Source organism: Hyla sarda, chromosome 6, assembly GCF_029499605.1.
Source record: "Hyla sarda isolate aHylSar1 chromosome 6, aHylSar1.hap1, whole genome shotgun sequence".
Classification (NCBI taxonomy): Eukaryota; Metazoa; Chordata; class Amphibia; order Anura; family Hylidae; genus Hyla; species Hyla sarda.
Window position 1 is genome coordinate 156,728,167 of NC_079194.1, and position 18,985 is coordinate 156,747,151.

An 18,985-nucleotide genomic window follows, 5' to 3' on the forward strand; every position below is an offset into this window, starting at 1 on the left:
TTTATGTCTCTGTGTCAGCGTTTCATTTAAAGGAAAACTGTCAGATATTTTCTCCCACACTATCCACAGTACTGTTGGATAGTGCAGGAGAAGCTGATTCCAACGAGCCCTACCTTGCCTGGATCCGCCCGGCCATTTTCCCGCAATTGTAGTTTTATTCTATGTGTTTGTCTTGCTGTAACTGGCACGGGCGGGGCTTCTGCAGGTTAACTGGCACTGACGTCAGCGCCGCTTATGAATATTTATCCCCCCCTCCCTCCAGTTAGGAGCAGCGAAGAGAGGGAGAGCTGGAGGGAGGGGGAATGAATATTCATAAGTGGCGCTGACGTCAGTGCCAGTTAACCTGTAGAAGCCCCGCCCATGCCAGTTACAGCAAGATATACACATAGAATAAAACTACAATTGCTGGCAGATCCAGGTAAGGTAGGGCTCATTTTAATCAGCGTCTCCCGCACTATCCATCAGTACTGTAGATAGTGTGGGAGAAAATATCTGACTGTTTTCCTTTAATTTAAATGTTGACGGATAGTTTGCGCTGACACTGATGCTCCTTGAGCCTGCAGGAAAGCTTGAATATCTTTGGAACTTGTTTGGGGCTGCTTATCCACCATCCGGACTTTCATAAATTTTTCTCTTCTGTACACGCCCAGGGAGATTAGCTACAGTGCCATGGGTTGCAAACTTATTGATAAAGTTGCGCACTGTGGACAAAGGCAAATCTAGATCTCTGGAGATGGACTTGTAACCTTGAGATTGTTAATATTTTTCCACAATTTTGGTTCTCAAGTCCTCAGACAGTTCTCTTCTCCTCTTTCTGTTGTCCATGCTTAGTGTGGCACACACAGACACACAATGCAAAGACTAAGTGAACTTCTCTCCTTTTTATCTGCTTTCAGGTGTGATTTTTTTATATTGCCCACACCTGTTACTTGCCCCAGGTGAGTTTAAAGGAGCATCACATGCTTGAAACAATCTTATTCATCCACAATTTTGAAAGGGTGACAATAATTTTGTCCAGCCCATTTTTGGAGTTTGGTGTGAAATTATTTCCAATTTGCTTTTTTCCTCCCTTTTTTGGTTTAGTTGCAATACACACAAAGGGAATAAACATGTATACAGCAAAACATGGTACTGCAGTTCTTTTCTTTGAGAAATACTTCATTTTCTTGAAAAAGGTCAGGGGTGCCAACATTTACGGCCATGACTGTATGTATGCACACTGCACAGTACCACTTCCCCCTGTATGTATGCACACTGCACAGTACCACTTCCCCCTGTATGTATGCACAGTACCATTTCACCTGTCCTGCATGGGCACTGCACACTACCCCTTTGTTTGTCCTGCATTTATAGACGCTGCACAGTACTACTTCTCTTGTCATGTATATTTGGTTACTGCACAGTTCTACTTCTCTTGTCCTGTATGTATGGAGAGCACAGCTTCTCTTGCCCTTATGTATAGATGCTGCACAGTACGATTTCTCTTGTCCTGTGCGGATCCTTCCTGGTACCACTTTCCCCCTCATTTTTGTACAGATACCACACGGTACTCCTCATTCCATATTATTGTTTTGTATATATGAATGGTGCACAGTACCACTACTCTTGTCCTGTATGTATAAACACTACACAGTACCACTCATGTTTTGTGTCTTGGGTGTAAGCATCATTAACTCTTCTTATACTGTATTTATGTCAGACTGCACAGTTCTGCATTATTAAGACTGACTTTCATGCTGCTATGGCCACTTTTTGAAAAACACGTTTTACTCTCTGAGCTGGCGTGTAACCTCCCCCTGCTCTTATATCTAAGGCTGCATTCACATCACAATTTGGCCTTCTGTCTCACACATATGTCGGCCCCATTGACTTTAATAGCCTGAATGTAGTCAGCTAGTGGTAAACTCAAACTCCTAATGTGACAGCTGTTACAGAATTCTTTGCATTGTAGATTCTCAAGCTGAAATTTCTTTGTACCCAGTCTTTCCTTTGTGGGAAAGTATTGTGTAGATGGCCAAAGATACATTTATGAACCCTTTGGCATAATTGCCTTTCGAGATTGTTGATGACAACCCATATTCGAGCTGTCACTCCTAGAAACAGTTAACTGATCGCTGAATTTTTAGTAATTGTGCTTACTGCCCCTGCTTGCTGTCTGCTGCTCTGTCCTATGGTTGACAACGTGTACATTTTACCATCAGCGGACGCACAACTATTAACATCTGCCGTAATCCTGCCCTGACCCTGTAGTGTCATATCAGTCATATATTACTTGCTGGTGGGCTTCTCTTTACCCTGGTTCAGCTCTTGATGTGCGCACCTCACAGTGCCCAGCTTAGCTCAGTACCTTGTGTAGGGGTGGAGTGTTTACTTTTAGGGAGGGTAATAAAATAGAAAAGAAGCATTCAACACTTAGCAAACAATCTGTAGCTCTCCAAGATCTTTGACGCTGGTATACCCAGCATGCCTCACCAATAAGTTTCTGCTGCCAAAATGCTACATCTATGTCACTGGGACAAGTTATAGCAATTTCCTGGGATCATATGTGGTTGATCGTCCCTGCAGTGCAGTTTACGCCTTGTTTACATCATATTTCGGGCACCAATTGGTACTGCCATGTATTCTTCTCTGTGCCTGCAGAATAGCCAGTGGATTGTGCAGACCAAGTGTAATTTGTTTGTGACTATTTATGGTCTGCTTTATAATGGTGCAAATAATATGTATGCTGCTGTAATGCAGACCATGCATAGTCACAATTTTGGTCTTTTCTACCCTATTGCTATGCTGTGGCACACTGAAGTATATGACGAAATACCTACCTTTTTGATGGTATCTCAAAATATACAGGTGACGTCCATACACTCCATTACATGTGGTTTCTGTTCTGGTATACTAGAGTCATCATTTTATTACACCAGAATTTTTGTTGCAGAAATCTCTGGAGCTCAGGACAATTAGGTGTGTAGAATTATATCTTAGAAGTAAAAAATCTCATTTTGTGAGAGACACGATGAGCCTTTTACCTTTTTTTCTTAGTTGGCTGCTTGCTGCTGATTTCAAGCAGTGGATATGCTATAAAATCGGGAAAACTAAAATGTCTGCTTGTAAATTCTAGTCTTGGTACAGCAAGTTGTATGAATAACAGCTAGCCAGTGAGTGTGTGCAGCTTGCAAAGAACGGCCTAGTTTACTAAATCTGTCTCGTAAAGTTGATTTGCACCCCAGCTCCTCTCACTTAGCACTTTTCATTTTGTCATTTCAGGTAATGAATTAAGAATCTTTTTGGCAGACTTGAAGTCCACGCCGTATTTCAGCCCCAAAGTCAAACTATCATTAGAGTAAGTATTAGATCAAGGCTGAGTGGTTACTGAGGCATATTGGCAAATTTCAACTCGTCTTCTCACTCCTGGAATGCTCCCCGGAGATAATGGGGGACATTTACTAAGTCCAGCATTTTAATACTCTGCACTTATATAAAGCTCCGCCATTGTTCACTGCGCTGGATTTACTAAGAGGCACATGCCTCTCTGTAAATCCAGCAGATGCAGCAGCTCTGAGCTGGCTTAGATTTGTGAGACAGTTGCTGCTGCAAATGGAGCCTAAAGTCACATGCGAGGAGGACACGTCCCCTCCATGAGAAGCGTATATTTTGAAAAGTAACACATTTATGCACAATCCCACATCTTAGTAAATCTTCCTCAATGTGTATAGGGCTGTAGCACTAAACCTTTTGTGGTGTAAATCCGCAGTGTCAGATTACCTTTTTCAAAGTACATGAATAAACAGATTATGGTACTCACCATTTATCTTCAATCTTCATACTTTGGGGAAAAATCTTTACAGCTATGACAAGAAAGGGGTAACTACAACAAGCATGTCTAAGGCAGCAGCTATTTCTTGACATAGCACTTCGTCTGGCTTTGTACCATTTGTATGGAGACTGTACCACTCGCAGTCAAAAAGTACAAGTTTGTTTGTTTGTTTGAGATATGTGTCGTGTTGACTATAAATATCTGCTTTATGATTGAGAGCATTTGGCATTGCCACCTATTGGGAGCACATAGAAGTAACTAAGATTTTCATAAATTCCTGAAAACTCCATTTCTTAAGGCTTCCATACAGATGAAGACCAAATTTGCCAATTTATGTGGGACCAGCTGACCTTCTGTATATGAAGGCCAAGTGAGAATCGGGATACAAGGAACCATTCTTTTTTATCAATAAGATAAATTTTCACCAGAGCTGTTAGGCAGCAATTTGCCTTCCTCTCCCGGTTCACAACTCATGAAGGCTTGGCCAGAGTTGCAACTTCCACCTTCCAACAGTGGTGCCTTCTATAATAGTGGCTTCCACATTATACTACCCAGTCATAGTGCCAGCATAACAATACCACCCATAGTGTCCTCAATAACAGTGCAATCCATATTGTGCTTCCATATAACAGTGCCATCCCATAACAGTGCAAGCTATACTTGACCTTCCCATAACACTGCTAGCAACGTAATGTCCCCTCCATATCAGTGGCAGCCACGCAGTGTCTCCTCCCCCCATACTAATGTAAGCCATGCAGTGTCCTCCCATATCAGACCCAGCCTTGCAATGTCCCCCCTATATAAGCACTAGACAAGCATTGCCCCCCCCCCCAATATCAGTGCCAGCCATGCAGCATACCCCAATATTATTTCCAGCCATACAGTGTCCCCCATATCAGTCCCAGCTCCTGCAATGTTTCCTCATACCAGTGCCAGCCACTCAATGTCCTCTCCATATCAGTCTAAAAACAAGGATAGCTCCATAGTGTAAAAAAAGAGATACAAAGAATTATTAACGGGAATGTATGACAGCCCCTCCGGCTACAATGGATGCATAGAAAGGAACAGCTTCAAACGGAACGCCGGCTAAACGAGGCGCAGGATAGACTCGCGATACAGCCAGGTAGCATAACAAAATGTTTATTCCCAAGATGCCACATGTTTCACTGCTATTAGGCAGCTTCATCAGGTATTATGCCTGATGAAGCTGCGCAATTGCAGTGAAACGTGTTGCATCTTGGGATTAAACCTTTTGTTATGCTAGCTGGCTGTATTTTGAATCTATCCTGCGCCTCGTTGAGCTGGTGTTCCGCTCTCCATATCAGTGGCAGACGAGCAGCATGTCCACAATATCAGTACCAGCCATGCAATGTCCCCTGATATCAGTGGCAGTGGTGCAGCACCCCCTCCCATTATTTGGTCCAGCTGTTTCACATTGTCTTTATCTTATCACAGATACATATAGAGAAAACAAAAAAATGGCGTAGCTCTAACTGCACTAAAATAACCAGGACCCGATCAAAGTTGACTAAAATAATGAATGTGAATTTATTTGTCCATACCACGCAACATGATGTGATGTGAATTGTTGACGAGAGTAGGCAATCCAGTTATATAGAATGATATTGGTTGCTGTTGTATCGTGGGTTTCAGTAATCATTGTTCTTTTCTCTTTAGGAGTGAAGGCCTGGTGATAACTAGTGTGGTTCCTGGTGATTACAATGGAGATTCTCAAATGGATGTTCTGCTGACCACTGTACCCAGTGCTAAAGCTGGAACAGATCACCCATTGTCTGTTGTTATCTACTGGGGACAAAACCAAACCCTAAGTAAGTTCCATTTCTGGGGGTCTGAGGTGTAGCCTGGGCACACCTTCAGATGGTCATATTTGCTGAGACGGCTTGTAAATTGCTTGGCTGGGGCTGGGAGTATTTTGAACGTGCCTTAACCTTCTGTGCTTTTGACTGGACAAGAAGGTTCAATGTCTGGTAGCAGTGTCTATAACAAGAGAAGCCTGCTCCAGTTTTCAGTCTTTTAATGGGTCATTTGTGGGTTTAAATGCACTTCCTAGGTTATATCTGGATTCTTAGTCACTGTATCTTTAAAAATTCTGTGCTTTTTATAGTAAGGTTTGTGTTTCAATACTGGACTGGAATATTCATGTATGCATCCAGATACCTATGGCATGACACAAGACTTTCTTCAATATATTCAGGCTAAGCAGTCCTCTGTGAGTTAAGTAACCTGCTTTTTATCAGTGAAGACCTTGTTTGTATTCATAAGATTTTCCCAGTCTAACCTTGCTCACACAACTAATGGACTTGTTACAGAGCATTAGTGTATATGTTTTAAAACATCCCTGTCAGATCCCACAAAAAAGTCCCTAATCCTGACCATATTATAAAAATACCTCTTTTTATTAGCTCACAGTGTTAGAAATCCTCTCCACTGATGGGAGGTGCCTCATGGATAAGCCTGATGCTGCTGCAGGATTGGTTAGTGTCCCAGTAGGTATGGGGACTCTAGTGGTGGGATTTTCAGGAGCCGTTTTCTTTACTAAATATTCAAAAAAATGTAAACATCTTTATTACAAAAGGTCTTACATTTTCTTCAGTAGCAATATATAAAATTTTTGGGATCTTACAGTGCCCACTTAAAGGGGTACTCCGGTGGAAAACTATTTATTTTAAATCAACTGTTACTTATCAGCTGTTGTATACTACAGAATAAGTTATTTTTATATTTCTTTTGTCTGTCCACAGTGCTCTCTGCTGACACCTCTGTCCAGAGCAGAAGAGGTTTGCTATGGGGATTTTCTCCTGCTATACAGTTTAGACAGTTCTTAAAATGGACAGAGGTGTCAGCAGAGAGCACTGTGCTCACACAGAAAGGAAATTCAAAATGAGTGGTATACAGCAGCTTATCAGTATACAGCAGCTGCTGTATACCACTCCTTTTGAATTTCCTTTCTGTCTGACCACAGTGCTCTCTGCTGACACCTCTGTCCATTTTAAAAACTTTCTAAACTGTATAGCAGGAAAAAATCCCAATAGCAAACCTCTCCTGCTCTGGACCGTTTTTTGAAATGGACAGAGGTGTCAGAAGGATTAAAGGCCATCTGCGGCCAAAAACAACTTATCCCTTATCTGCAGGATCTCCTGCACGGGTCCACGGCTCTCCCTCGGCTCTCCCGTGCAGGCGTGCCAGCCGCAGCATGACATTGTGGCCGACACGCCTCCTCCATGTAGTTCTATGGAAGAGGCGGGGAGGCAGCGTTCGTGTCTCCTCGCCTCTCCCATACAACTGTATGGGGAGGGGGCGTGCCTTTGGCCTCTAGATCAGTGGTTCTCAACCTTTTTCACGACTGTACCACCCAAAGGGTGAAAGTATGTCCACAGGTACCCCTCACGCGTAAGTACAAAATAAGTCATAAAAGTACTTCATTTATAATGGCGTGTGCTTACCTTTATAATGCGATACTAATGCAATGCTTAATCCCCTTGTGCCATTATTCCCCCCTCCATCTTAATCCCCTTGTGCCATTATTCCCCCCTCCATCTTAATCCCCTTGTGCCATTATTCCCCACTCCCTCTGAACTCCTTTTGCCATAATAAGAAAATGGCAAAAGGGAATCAGAGGAAGGGGAGAATAACGGCACAAGGGGATTAAGATGGGGGGGGGGGGGGGTATAATGATTGCACATCTCCTTTTTCCATTATCCTCCTTCCATCTTAATCCCCTTATGCCATTATTCCCCCCTCCCTCTGATCCCCTTTTGCCATTATCCCCCCCCCTCCATCTTAATTCCCCTGTGCCATTATTCCCCCCTCCGATCCCACTGGGCCAATATATGAGGTACATACAATAACACCCTCCCATACTGCAGTGTTACACATAGTTTACCATCCTTACCAGGCCTGTGTCTATCCCATTCAGCGGGAGTCGGAGGGCCACACTGACGGGTGACGTCCTTCTGCGCCGTCAGGGACGTCAGGCGTCATGCCCGGCAGCCACTGCAGCTCATGTAAAGTGGCCGTGGTACAATATAGTGAGCTGCCGCGGCAACTTCGCGTCCAATCCCTGCTCTACACTGACAAATACTGGCCAATGCATGGTCAGTATTTGTCAGCGAATTGCCGTACCCTTGCATAACCCTTTGCGTACCTTTGGTTGAGAACCCCTGCTCTAGGTCGACTCTACTCAATGAGCACTAATTCGGTTACCCCGTTCAGTTGATTTAAAATAAATTGTTTTCCACCGGAGTACCCTTTAAGGGGTTTCCCCATAGGAAACACATACTGCTATGCACCGGATAGGCGATAAGTGTCTGATCTTGGGGTTAGGACTTGCCCTGAAACTTAAGAAGGGAGGGCGGGGGGGGGGGGGGGCTTACTCCACTATGGAAATGGAACAGTTGGTCAATCATACACAGTGCCACTCCATTCATTCTCTGTGGGTGCTGCCTGAGAAAGCCGAGTGCTGTACTTAATGTAAAAATGTTTACTCCTTTGCTTCATTCCTATGGGAGAGTCTGGTCTCTGTTCTGTACTTTACTATTCATGGTGGCTCCCATAGAGAATGAATGGTGCAGCAGTGCACGTTTGGCACCTCTTCCATTTCTATGGGTCCTAGTTTTTGAGATCGCTGGTTGTCCCACCGATCTAACTCGCCACACGATCAGACACTTATGCCCTTTCCTGTGGAGAAGGGTGAAATGGAATACCTCTTTCATAGTCTTAAGTCCAGGACAGAGAATGTTTAGGTCATAGAGGATGGCTTACATTGATACACTGTAGCATACTATTAGCAGAATAGGTTTTCAGTTTCAAAATTTTATTTTAATATAAATTTTATTTATTTCATCCTCCAGGTATGAACCAAAAGTTGCAACTTAACAACACTTACCCAGATGAGCCTCACATTATGGAGTAAGTAATTACCTATATACTTCCAAATGTAGAAAAAAAAAATCAAGCCCCAAAATGTGGCACCTGTTTCCAATGGTACATCATGACTTTTATTTATTTATTTATTTTATAACCCGCAACAGTAGCGCACTGTTGATGCCAGATTTGAAGAAATATTTACTGGATCACCAACCTAAAGTATATACACTTTTGCTAAGACTTAACATTTCCCTTACGTTTGTACGCTCAGCATGTTGTAGTATATAAAGCAGTTATTTTCAATCATTTGAGATTTCGCTGATGTCCTGAAATTCATATTTTTGTTTCTCCCTCATGCAGCTTTAATGGAGACCTGATTCCTGATATCTTTGGTGTTCCCACTGGAAGCCAGACTCCTCTAATCACATATGGCGGGTAAGAGCATAGGCAGCAAGTGACATTGTGATGCAGAGAGGACTGACAAACCTTTTGGGGTCCTCTGCACCATGCAGAATGGAAGTAATATTATCACTGAGATTTAACTACACCACTAAGATTATCTAATGGAAAATATGTCTCCCACATATATTATAGATGGAATCCTCTCATTGCAATGGGTGGCTGCACTGCATTAAAAGATGTGACTGATTTAAAAAGACAGTGCTGTACTTTACGTTATATCTCTAAGTGTAGAAAAGTCAGCTCTGAACACCATAATACGTATAGAAGTAATCTACATAAGGTCACTGTATACATAAAATATTTATTCCGTATTGCAGAGTTACAGCCTCTATTCTTCAGAGCTCCATTTACTATGCTGTTGGTGGAGCCTCTGTGTGCATTCATTATATTGCTTATCATGTACTGTGGTGAGTTACAGCCTTTAATATACTTCAGAGCTGCACTCACCATTCTTGTGGTGAAATTACTGTATACATATAGTATCTTAGATAAGTGAGTGCACCCTTCACATGTTTGTAAATATTTTATTATATAGTTTCATTTGACAACACTGAAGAAATGACACTCTGCTACAATGTAAAGAAGTGAATCCACAGACTGTATAACAGTGTTTAATGTGTTGTCCTCTTAAAATAACTCAACACACAGCTATTAATATCTAAACCTCGGCAACAAAAGTGAGTACACCCCTAAGTGGAAATGTCTAAATTGGGCCAAATTGGCATTTTTCCTTACTCGTTAGTGTTACAAGGTCTCAGGTGTGAATGAGGAGGAGGTGTCTTAATTTGGTGTAATCGCTCTCACACTATATAATACTTGTCACTGGAAGTTTAACATGGCACCTCATGGCAATGAACTCTCCGAGGATCTGGAAAAACAATTGTTGCTTTACATAAATATGACCTAGGCTATAAGAAGAAAAATGCCAAGACCCTGAAACAGAGCTGCAGCATGGTGGATAAAACCATACAATGGTTTCACAGGTCAGGTTCCACTAAGAACAGACCTTGCTATGGTAGACCAAAAAAAGTGCACATACTCTGCCTCATATCCAGAGTTATCTTTGGGAAAAAGACATATGAATGCTGTCAGCATTGTTGCAGAGGTTGAAGGGGTGGGGGTCAGCCTGTCAGTGCTTAGACCATACGCTGCACACTCTATCAAATTGGCCTGCATGGTTCTCATCCCAGAAGGAAGACTCTTCTAAAGATGATGCACAAGAAAGCCTGCAAACAGTTTGCGTAAGACAGGCACATTAAGGACATGGATTACTGGAACCGTGTCCAGTGGTCCGATGAGACCAAGATAAGCTTATTTGGTTTAGATGGTATCAAGCGTGTGTGGTGGCAATCAGGTGAGTACAAAGACAAGTGTTTCATGCCCTACAATTACAGTGGGAATCAAAATTTTGGGCACCCCAGGTAAAAATGTGTATTAATGTGCATAAAGAAGCCAAGGGAAGATGGAAAAATCTCCAAAAGGCATCAAATTACAGATTAGACATTCTTAAAATATGTCAACAAAAGTTAGATTTTATTTCCATTATTTACACTTTCAAAATAACAGAAAACAAAAAAATGGTGTCTGCTAAAGTTTGGGCACCCTGCAGAGTTAATATCTTGTACTGCCCCCTTTGGCAAGTATCACAGCTTGTAAACGCTTTTTGTAGCCAGCCAAGAGTCTTTCAATTCTTGTTTGAGGTATCTTTGCCCATTCTTCCTTACAAAAGTCTTCCAGTTCTTTGAGATTTCTGGGCTGTCTGTCACTCGCTGCTCTTTTAAGGTCTATCCATAGATTTTCAATTATGTTGAGGTCAGGAGATTGTGAAGGCCATGGCAAAACCTTCAGTTTACGCCTCTTGATGTAATCCCCCGTGGATTTTGAGGTGTGTTTAGGATCATTATCCATTTGTAGAAGCCATCCTCTCTTTAACTTCAGCTTTTTCATAGATGGCATCAAGTTAGCATCCAAAATTTGCTGAAATTTTATTGAATCCATTTTTCCTTCTACTCGTGAGTAGTTCCCTGTGCCACTGGCTGCAATACAACCCCAAAGCCTGATTGATCTGCCCCCATGCTTAACAGTTGGACAGAGGTTCTTTTCATTAAATTCTGTTCCTTCTCCAAACGTACCTTTGCTCATTCCGGCCAAAAAGTTCAATTTTAACCTCATTGGTCCACAGAACTTGTTTCCAAAATGCAGAAGGCTTGTTTATATGTTCATTTGGAAAGTTTAAATGCTGATATTTGTGGTGAGGACGTAGAAGAGGTTTTCTTCTGATGACTCTTCCATGAAGACCATATTTGTACAAGTATCTCTTTATAGTGGAATAGTGTACCACAACTCCAGTGTCTGCCAGATCTTTCTGGAAGGATTGTGCAGTCAAACGTGGGTTTTGAATTGTTTTTCTCACAATCCTGCAAGTTGTTCTGTCTGATATGTTCTTGGTCTTCCAGATCTTGCTTTAACTTCCACTGTTCCTGATGACTGTCATTTCTTAATTACATTCCGAACAGAGGATATTGACATCTGAAAACTTTTTGCTATCTTCTTATAGCCTTCTCCAGCTTTGTGAGCGTCAACTATTTTCAGTTTCAGATTTCTAGACAGCTGCTTAGAAGAACCCATGGTGCTGATTGTTGGGGCAAGGTCAGAGGAATCTGGACATTTAAAACCTTTGAGATTGACATCACCTGGTCTTCCCAGAGGACGATTGAGAACAATCCATGACACTGGCAGGTCTCAGCTTTGCAAAGGGGGCAGTGCATGCTATAAATTATGCAGGGTGCCCAAACTTTTGCAGAGACCATTTTTTTGTTTTCTGTTATTTTGAAAGTGTAAATTATGGAAATAAAATCTAACTTTTGTTGACCTATTCTAAGAATGTCTAATCTGTAATTTGATGCCTTTTGGAGATTTTTCCATCTTTCCTTTGGCTTCTTTATGCCCAAACTTTTGATCCCCACTGTAAGCATAGTGGTGGGAGTGTCATAGTCTGGAGCTGCTTGGGTGCTGCCGGCACTGGGGAGCTACAATATATTGAGGGAACCCAGAATGCCAACATGTACTGTGACATACTGAAGCAGAGCTTTATCCCCTCCCTTCAGAGACTGGGCCGCTGCTCAGTATTCCAACATAATAACAAGCCCAAACACATCTCCTAGATTATCATTGCCTTGCTAAAGAAGCTGAGTGTAAAGGTGATGGACTGGCCAAGCATTTATCTAGACCTAAACATTATTAAGCATCTGTGGGGCATCCTCAAATGGAAGGTGGGGGAGCGCAAGGTCTCTGACATCCACCAGCTCCTTGATGTTGTCATGCAGGAGTGGAAGAGGACTCCAGTGGCAACCTATGGAGACTTGATGTACTTAATGCCCAAGAGACTTAAATGGCCACTATCACCAGAACTATATTTTAAAAAACAATAGAGCCATAGAAAATAAGTATATCTCTAATAATACTTTTCCCACAGTTTCCCTTACAAAACTGCTCCTATAAAAGTGGCCACTAGAGGTCCTCATAAAATGTCCCACACCTGTTCAGTGCAGTTCAGTAGGAATACAGGAACTGAAAGCAGGGGCTTTACAAGCCTGTGTGGACTCCCTGTGTGAGGATCTCCGAACACAGAGAGTGGAGGAGAGCGGGCAGTGAGTGAGCTGCTGTGATTGGCTGAGAGGAGGCCACACACCCTCACACCTCCTCTGCAGCTTGAGTGAGAAAAGGAGAAGGATTCAATGCACAGCTCCATCCATAGCATAGGGAGAAGAAGGAGCAAGTGTGACAGCATGTTCTACCTCATACAGCAACATGTACCCCAGTAGTAAAGAGATGGGGAGGGGGTTTGTTACAGTGTGCCAGCTCAATAGTAAGGAGATGGCGAGGGGAGGGGATTTGTTACAATGTGCACCTAAGTAGTAAAAAGATGTAATGAGGAGGAGGTTTGTTACAGTGTGCCAGCCCAGTAGTAAGGAGATGGCATGAGGAAGGGGGTGTACTGCAGAGCATTTCACCCTAGCATCTTCTACAGACCCTAGGGGGCATTGATCTGCAGTCTGCACATACCCCCATCTGTATGGTAGTGTGTGTATGTACATTCCTATACAGGTGGGGGTACATACAGAGCATTGCACCCTACTACAGATTAGAATGCAATGCTCTGCATATACCCCCACCTGTGTAGGAATGTACATACACACACACACAATCCTGCTATACACATGCGGGGGGGGTGTATTTGCATGCAGACTGCAGAGCATTGCATCCTAGGGACATCCATAGACCCTAGGCCTAGGGTGCAATGCTCTGCAGTCTGCACATACTCCCCCTCCCATGTGTATAGCAATGTGTGGAGTGTACATTCCTATACAGGTGGGGGTATGTGCAGAGCATTGCATCGGTCAGTGACCCAGGGCCTCTGAGTCTGCAGTCACTGCTATGCAATGCTTTGTACGTAGCCCCATGTATAGCAGTATGTGTACTACACACACTGTTATACATGGGGAGTATGTGCAGAGCTTTGCAGAGAATCTGTACATTCTTACGTTAGCGGACAGGATTGGACAAAAAATCATCAGGAGCGGGCTGGAGCAGGATTTAAAAACCAGTCCTGCGCAGGGCTCTACTACATAGTGTATAAGGACAACAGCAAGCAAACTCCACTAATCCTTATTCCTCTCTGTGTAACATGTACAGCATAAAACCAGAGAGCAAAGGGTTACAAAGCAGAGTGCAGTGATTGGCTGACAGCTCAGTGACACACAGCTTAGTCATGTACAGTGAGGGCAAGAGAGGGACACGCCCCCTGCCTGAGAGAAGATGGAAATTCAATGTGAACTGATATAAGCTGATTTTAAAAGAAATACAGAAGCTAGACATATAAAAGTTATATGTACATGACCAGGATTAGGTACTGAGTAACATATAACTTTTTTTTTTTTTTTTTTCTGGGATATGATAGGTACGCTTTAAGCCAGTACTGGAATTTCTGGAAAATTATAGTGACCACACAAAATATTGACTCTTTGGGCCCAGTTTGGACATTTCTCCTTAGGGGTGTACTCTCTTTTGTTGCCGAGGTTTAGACATTAATGGCTGGGTGTTGAGTTATTTTGAGGGGACAGCAACATTATACACTGTTATATAGACTGTGCACTCACTTCTTTACATTGTAGTACAGTGTCATTTCTCCAGTGTTGTCACATGAAAATATATAATAAAATATTTACAAAAATGTAAGAGTGTACTCAGTTATGAGATAGTATGTTACTTTAACTTTTTTATAGAGGCCCAGAGTTACAGCCTGTATTATACTGCAGTTGTGAGTATAGTAGAGTTACTTGGGCTTAGTTCATGATAAATAATGTACACGTTGAATCCACCAGCAGAATAGTGAGTGCAACTCTGGAGTGGCTGTAACCCAGGATCAGTGCAGTGTGAGTATTGTAGTAATGTATGTACAGAGTGATTCCACAAGCGAAACATGAGTGCAACTCACTACATTTAGTGTAATACAGGCTGTAACTCAGAATCAGTGCAGCATACATTATTCACGTACACAGGGAGTACACTAGCAGAAGAGTAATTTCAGCTCTACAGTGTATTACTGGTTGTAACTCAGAATTAGTGCAAGATACATAATTTATGTACACTGCGAGTACACCAGTAGAAAAGTGAGCATAGTACAGGATGTAACTCAGTCAATGCAGTAAAAGTAATCATATAATATTGTAGGGTTCGTTCATGTTATATTTATGGCCTACATTTACCATATATGCTGGGAACAGTTCATCAACTAACTAGATAGCTCACCCACCTGTAAGGCAAAAGGGAAACTAATGGTACCCTATAGACACACACAAAGTTGATATTAGGAGCTTCACCTAGTGTATATGCTAAGTGTATGTTATAGATACGCTGTACACATCGTATCTATAACATACACTTAGCATATACACTAGGTGAAGCTCCTAATATCAACTTTGTGTGTGTCTATAGGGTACCATTAGTTTCCCTTTTGCCTTACAGGTGGGTGAGCTATGTGTCACATCCTCAGTGAACTAAAAACATAAGCAGAATAGATCTCCTGCCCTGAGTACTTGTTACAGTATATTAGTGGAGGAAAAATGTTCCACACTTGGAAGTATTGGGACTATAAAGATTTTCAGTCTATCGCTTTAACAAAAATAGATGAACATACTGACAGCAAGCAGAGATATTGACAGTACCAAAGTAATTGCAAATCATATTAAAAAGTTGCAGAACCTTTCATTATACACTGAATAAACTTGGTGCGCATGAGACCAGAGTGTCCCCTTTAGAATTGACTAACCAGATTTAATGGAAGTTTGCATTGTATTGGTTGTTTGTTCAGGATAATTTTTTTTTAAATGATGTTATAAAACCAATTATACCATATTACGCTCCACATTTTACTGTCAATTCACTTTCGCACTGGTACATAATTATACGTGTTTGTCCGATGTTCTTCTGTTTTTTTTCATCACGCCATCTGGCATTCAGCCTGTTGTTGTGATAAGGGAAATATTGGAAGCCGCTTGTCACCCTTAATAAATTCTAGCAAATCTATTTATGTTCGGCATGTTTTCATAGCGGAGAGGTGTGTTCCACGCTCCGTAGGTGCCGGCAGGCCTGTGACAGCTCGTGCATAATGTATAGAGTATCCGCCAGTCCTGTGCTTACTCACATTTCCTCGTCTTCCTTATTTCCCCTGGGCCATTGTTATTTTCATTACTGCCACGGCGAGAGCTGGCGATTAGAATGTGAGGAGTCAATCAGATCTCTCAAGGATGGAAATGTTACAGGAGTCTGATTTAAAGGGAGGGGACCCCAAGGATTCACTTTCTTGTGGATAAATTATAGGCTTAAAGGGTATTTCCTCCAAAGACATACCAATAAAACAAAATCCTTCTAAGATTTTTGAAGTCAAGTCTTTCTATTAATACATGGACTATAACAGTTTCCCTATTTAGCAGTCTGCATGTAGTCAAATATGCTCAGCTTTCTAAGTTTTACTTCCCCTAATTCCATGGTTTTGCCATACTAAACACTTTTTTTTTATTTATTTTTTTTTTTTTTATTTAGCTCTAAGACTACTTCTTGGTTAGGCGGATCTATTCACACGTACAGTATCCTGCGCATATTTGATGCACAGGATTTTATGCTGTGTTCAGTCATTTAGTTTACCTTGAAATCTGCATAAAAAATCCTGTACATAAAAGCCTGTGCATTAAATATGTGCAGGATACTGTACGTGTGAATAGACCCTAGAAAAACTCAGCTAATTCTTTTATTTTTTAAAGATCGCACAATACCTATCCACAGGTTGTGTGTGGTATTGCAGCTCAGTTCCATTGATGTGAATCGAGATTATACCAAAAACAACCTGAGGATGGGGTGGTGCTGTTTTTGGAAGAAACTAGCTTTGATTTTCTTTTTCTGGATGACCCCTATAAAGGGGTACTCTGGCCCTAATACATCTTATCCCCTATTGAAGGGGATGTGACGTCACAATACTCTGGTCCCGTGGTCATCAGTTATGTAATAGACACACAATCAAAGTACAGCAGGGTATAAGTATAACATCCAAAATAAAAGAAAATAAAGCAAGAGACCCCAGCATCCGAACATTAATGACCTTGTCCCAAGATGAATCACACAGAGGGGATTAAAGAGAAGCTTCATTAACACACATACCCCCCTACTCCTGCCATGACCACCCCCCGCCCTATAGTCTAATGGTCCTTCAACAGAGGCACACCTACCTCGGACCCCCAACTAGGTCGTACTAGACGATTTGCCTCTGCTCATCTGCCAAATATCGCTGCGCAATTCAACATCCCCAACACAAACAGGTGCTCCTTTTATGTTTCACTAAATACCAAGAAACAGTTTCCATTCAGGGGTCTAGTTTTCTTTCCATATGATAGATGTTATGTTAGTCCATATATAAGTTGTCACCCAGCTTTCCCAAATGTAAATACTGTAAAGATCAAAGAGATGAACACTTATGCGTTCTACTTGAATGGGAATGCAGACATGTAGACACTTCTTCCCTGCCCTTAGGTTGATCCATACATAGAGTCCAGTTGGCTGCTGTGCCTTAGGTCGCCAGTCCGCCATTGCGGATGTTTATCACTGCTACTTTCTCGCCGGCATGCTTTTCTCGTTTTATGATTCCAGGCTCGACTGATGTTTTCTAATGACGCTTCATGCAGAGCGAGTCCTATAAGTTTGTGTGACAGGTTCCGCCTGTTCCCTCTCTCGCGTTACTCTTCACGGAGCTTTGTTGTTCTCTTGGTTGAGTCCTGAAGCTTTTTTCCTCAGATAGATGGGACATTTACTGCATGAAGCGCTTTTTGAAGTCGTACATACACTGAGCATAAATCAAATCCATTCATGCAGCATCTCCAAGAGAAAATGTGTATCGCCGGAAGGAAATTCTGCTTCCTCTGCTTCTATAAGTGAATATTGAAGCGTCTCATTATCGGTTCATTATGTGGGTTAAGTGTTATACTGCATCAGTAGCAAAAGCCGCAGAGGGCATGCCTGCACCTAGGTTTTTTTTATTTTTTATCTGTGCACGTGCAATAACGGTATCAATACCGATGCAAAATGTCAATACCGATGTAAATTGCTTTATATCTAATTTGCACTGATGCATCTGCCCAAAGATGTCAGCGTGATTAAAGTGCAAGATTTTTTTCCCAATACCCCTTTATAAACTCTATTATGTCAGTAACATAAATGAGTGTTACTTGCTGTGTAATTAAATGGTTTGCAGTGTTTTTATACAATTTGTCATAAATTCTCACCATTTCCAAGATCGCTTCTTGCCATTAGTGAATGTTCTTGTTGAGATGTTATAGGGTTATTAATATTGTTTCCAGCCTACACAATTGTCTGTTGTGTGAACAGTCTGCACTATATCCTGGGACATTTTACCTGCACGGCCAAATTGAAACAAACTTTCAGGACTTTAAAGATTTGTGCTGTTGATGTGTTGAGGTGACATCACGCTGTCTACAAAGGGGTGATTTGTAACAGTCTCAGATGTGGGAGGTATAATTTTAGAACAGGTTTATACCTCGGCAAAGAAATAGGAATGCTCCAACTGACAGACAGCAAGCCGTGACCTCAAAGTGGTGAGGAATTCTTGCAGAAAGTACACTTTTCTGTGATAACGTAATTGTATAAAAGATGACACATAATAAATAATACTTTGCTCTTATTATAAAATAGTTTTATTCTAATCAGAATGAAGAATGTTTTAACCTTTTGCAGGGATCTGATGGTGACAGGAAGTCTCGGTACAACACGTCAGATGTTTGTTCCCCATTCCCATGCCTTTATAGATCTCACTGGAGACTTCACTGCTGGTAAGTTACTACAACTTTCTTCATATTCACTATACTATGTACACACTGAGTGAGCTAATAAAAAACAGACTTAGGGGTCAGGTAATGCATATATGACACTTCTTATTTCTGTGCTAGCAAAGTCAATGGGAGTAATAATAAACACCCATAGACTTTTCTAGAACTGAAGTACACAGTGTCAAATACACAAAGCATGCGCTATGTGTGACTCTACCCTTACTGTGTGAATCTAGACTACGCAATCTCTTTGTGCACCACATTTTCAACAGTGGTTCAGACTTTTCGCACCACCTTCTTATAATTGGCTTAGTTTCATGTCAAAATTATGCACAAAAAAGTGGCACGTGTAAGCCATGCTCCCTTTACCAATGCCTCAATCACTTTCAGGTAAGACATGGCCCCTCTTCGAGCATGGTGCAAAGGTGTA

The 18,985-nt window shown here is 41.8% G+C and overlaps 1 protein-coding gene across 1 annotated transcript in view; it reads left to right on the top strand.

The window, feature by feature from the left end:
* The window catches only part of ITFG1 (integrin alpha FG-GAP repeat containing 1), a 267,878-nt gene that overhangs the window by 5,592 nt on the left and 243,301 nt on the right, over positions 1 to 18,985 (top strand). The window contains exons 2-6 of the mRNA XM_056525641.1: positions 3,262 to 3,337; positions 5,489 to 5,640; positions 8,683 to 8,740; positions 9,059 to 9,133; positions 18,464 to 18,558. Of these exons, the coding sequence (XP_056381616.1) occupies positions 3,262 to 3,337; positions 5,489 to 5,640; positions 8,683 to 8,740; positions 9,059 to 9,133; positions 18,464 to 18,558 (456 nt within the window). The remainder of the gene's footprint in view (positions 1 to 3,261; positions 3,338 to 5,488; positions 5,641 to 8,682; positions 8,741 to 9,058; positions 9,134 to 18,463; positions 18,559 to 18,985) is intronic.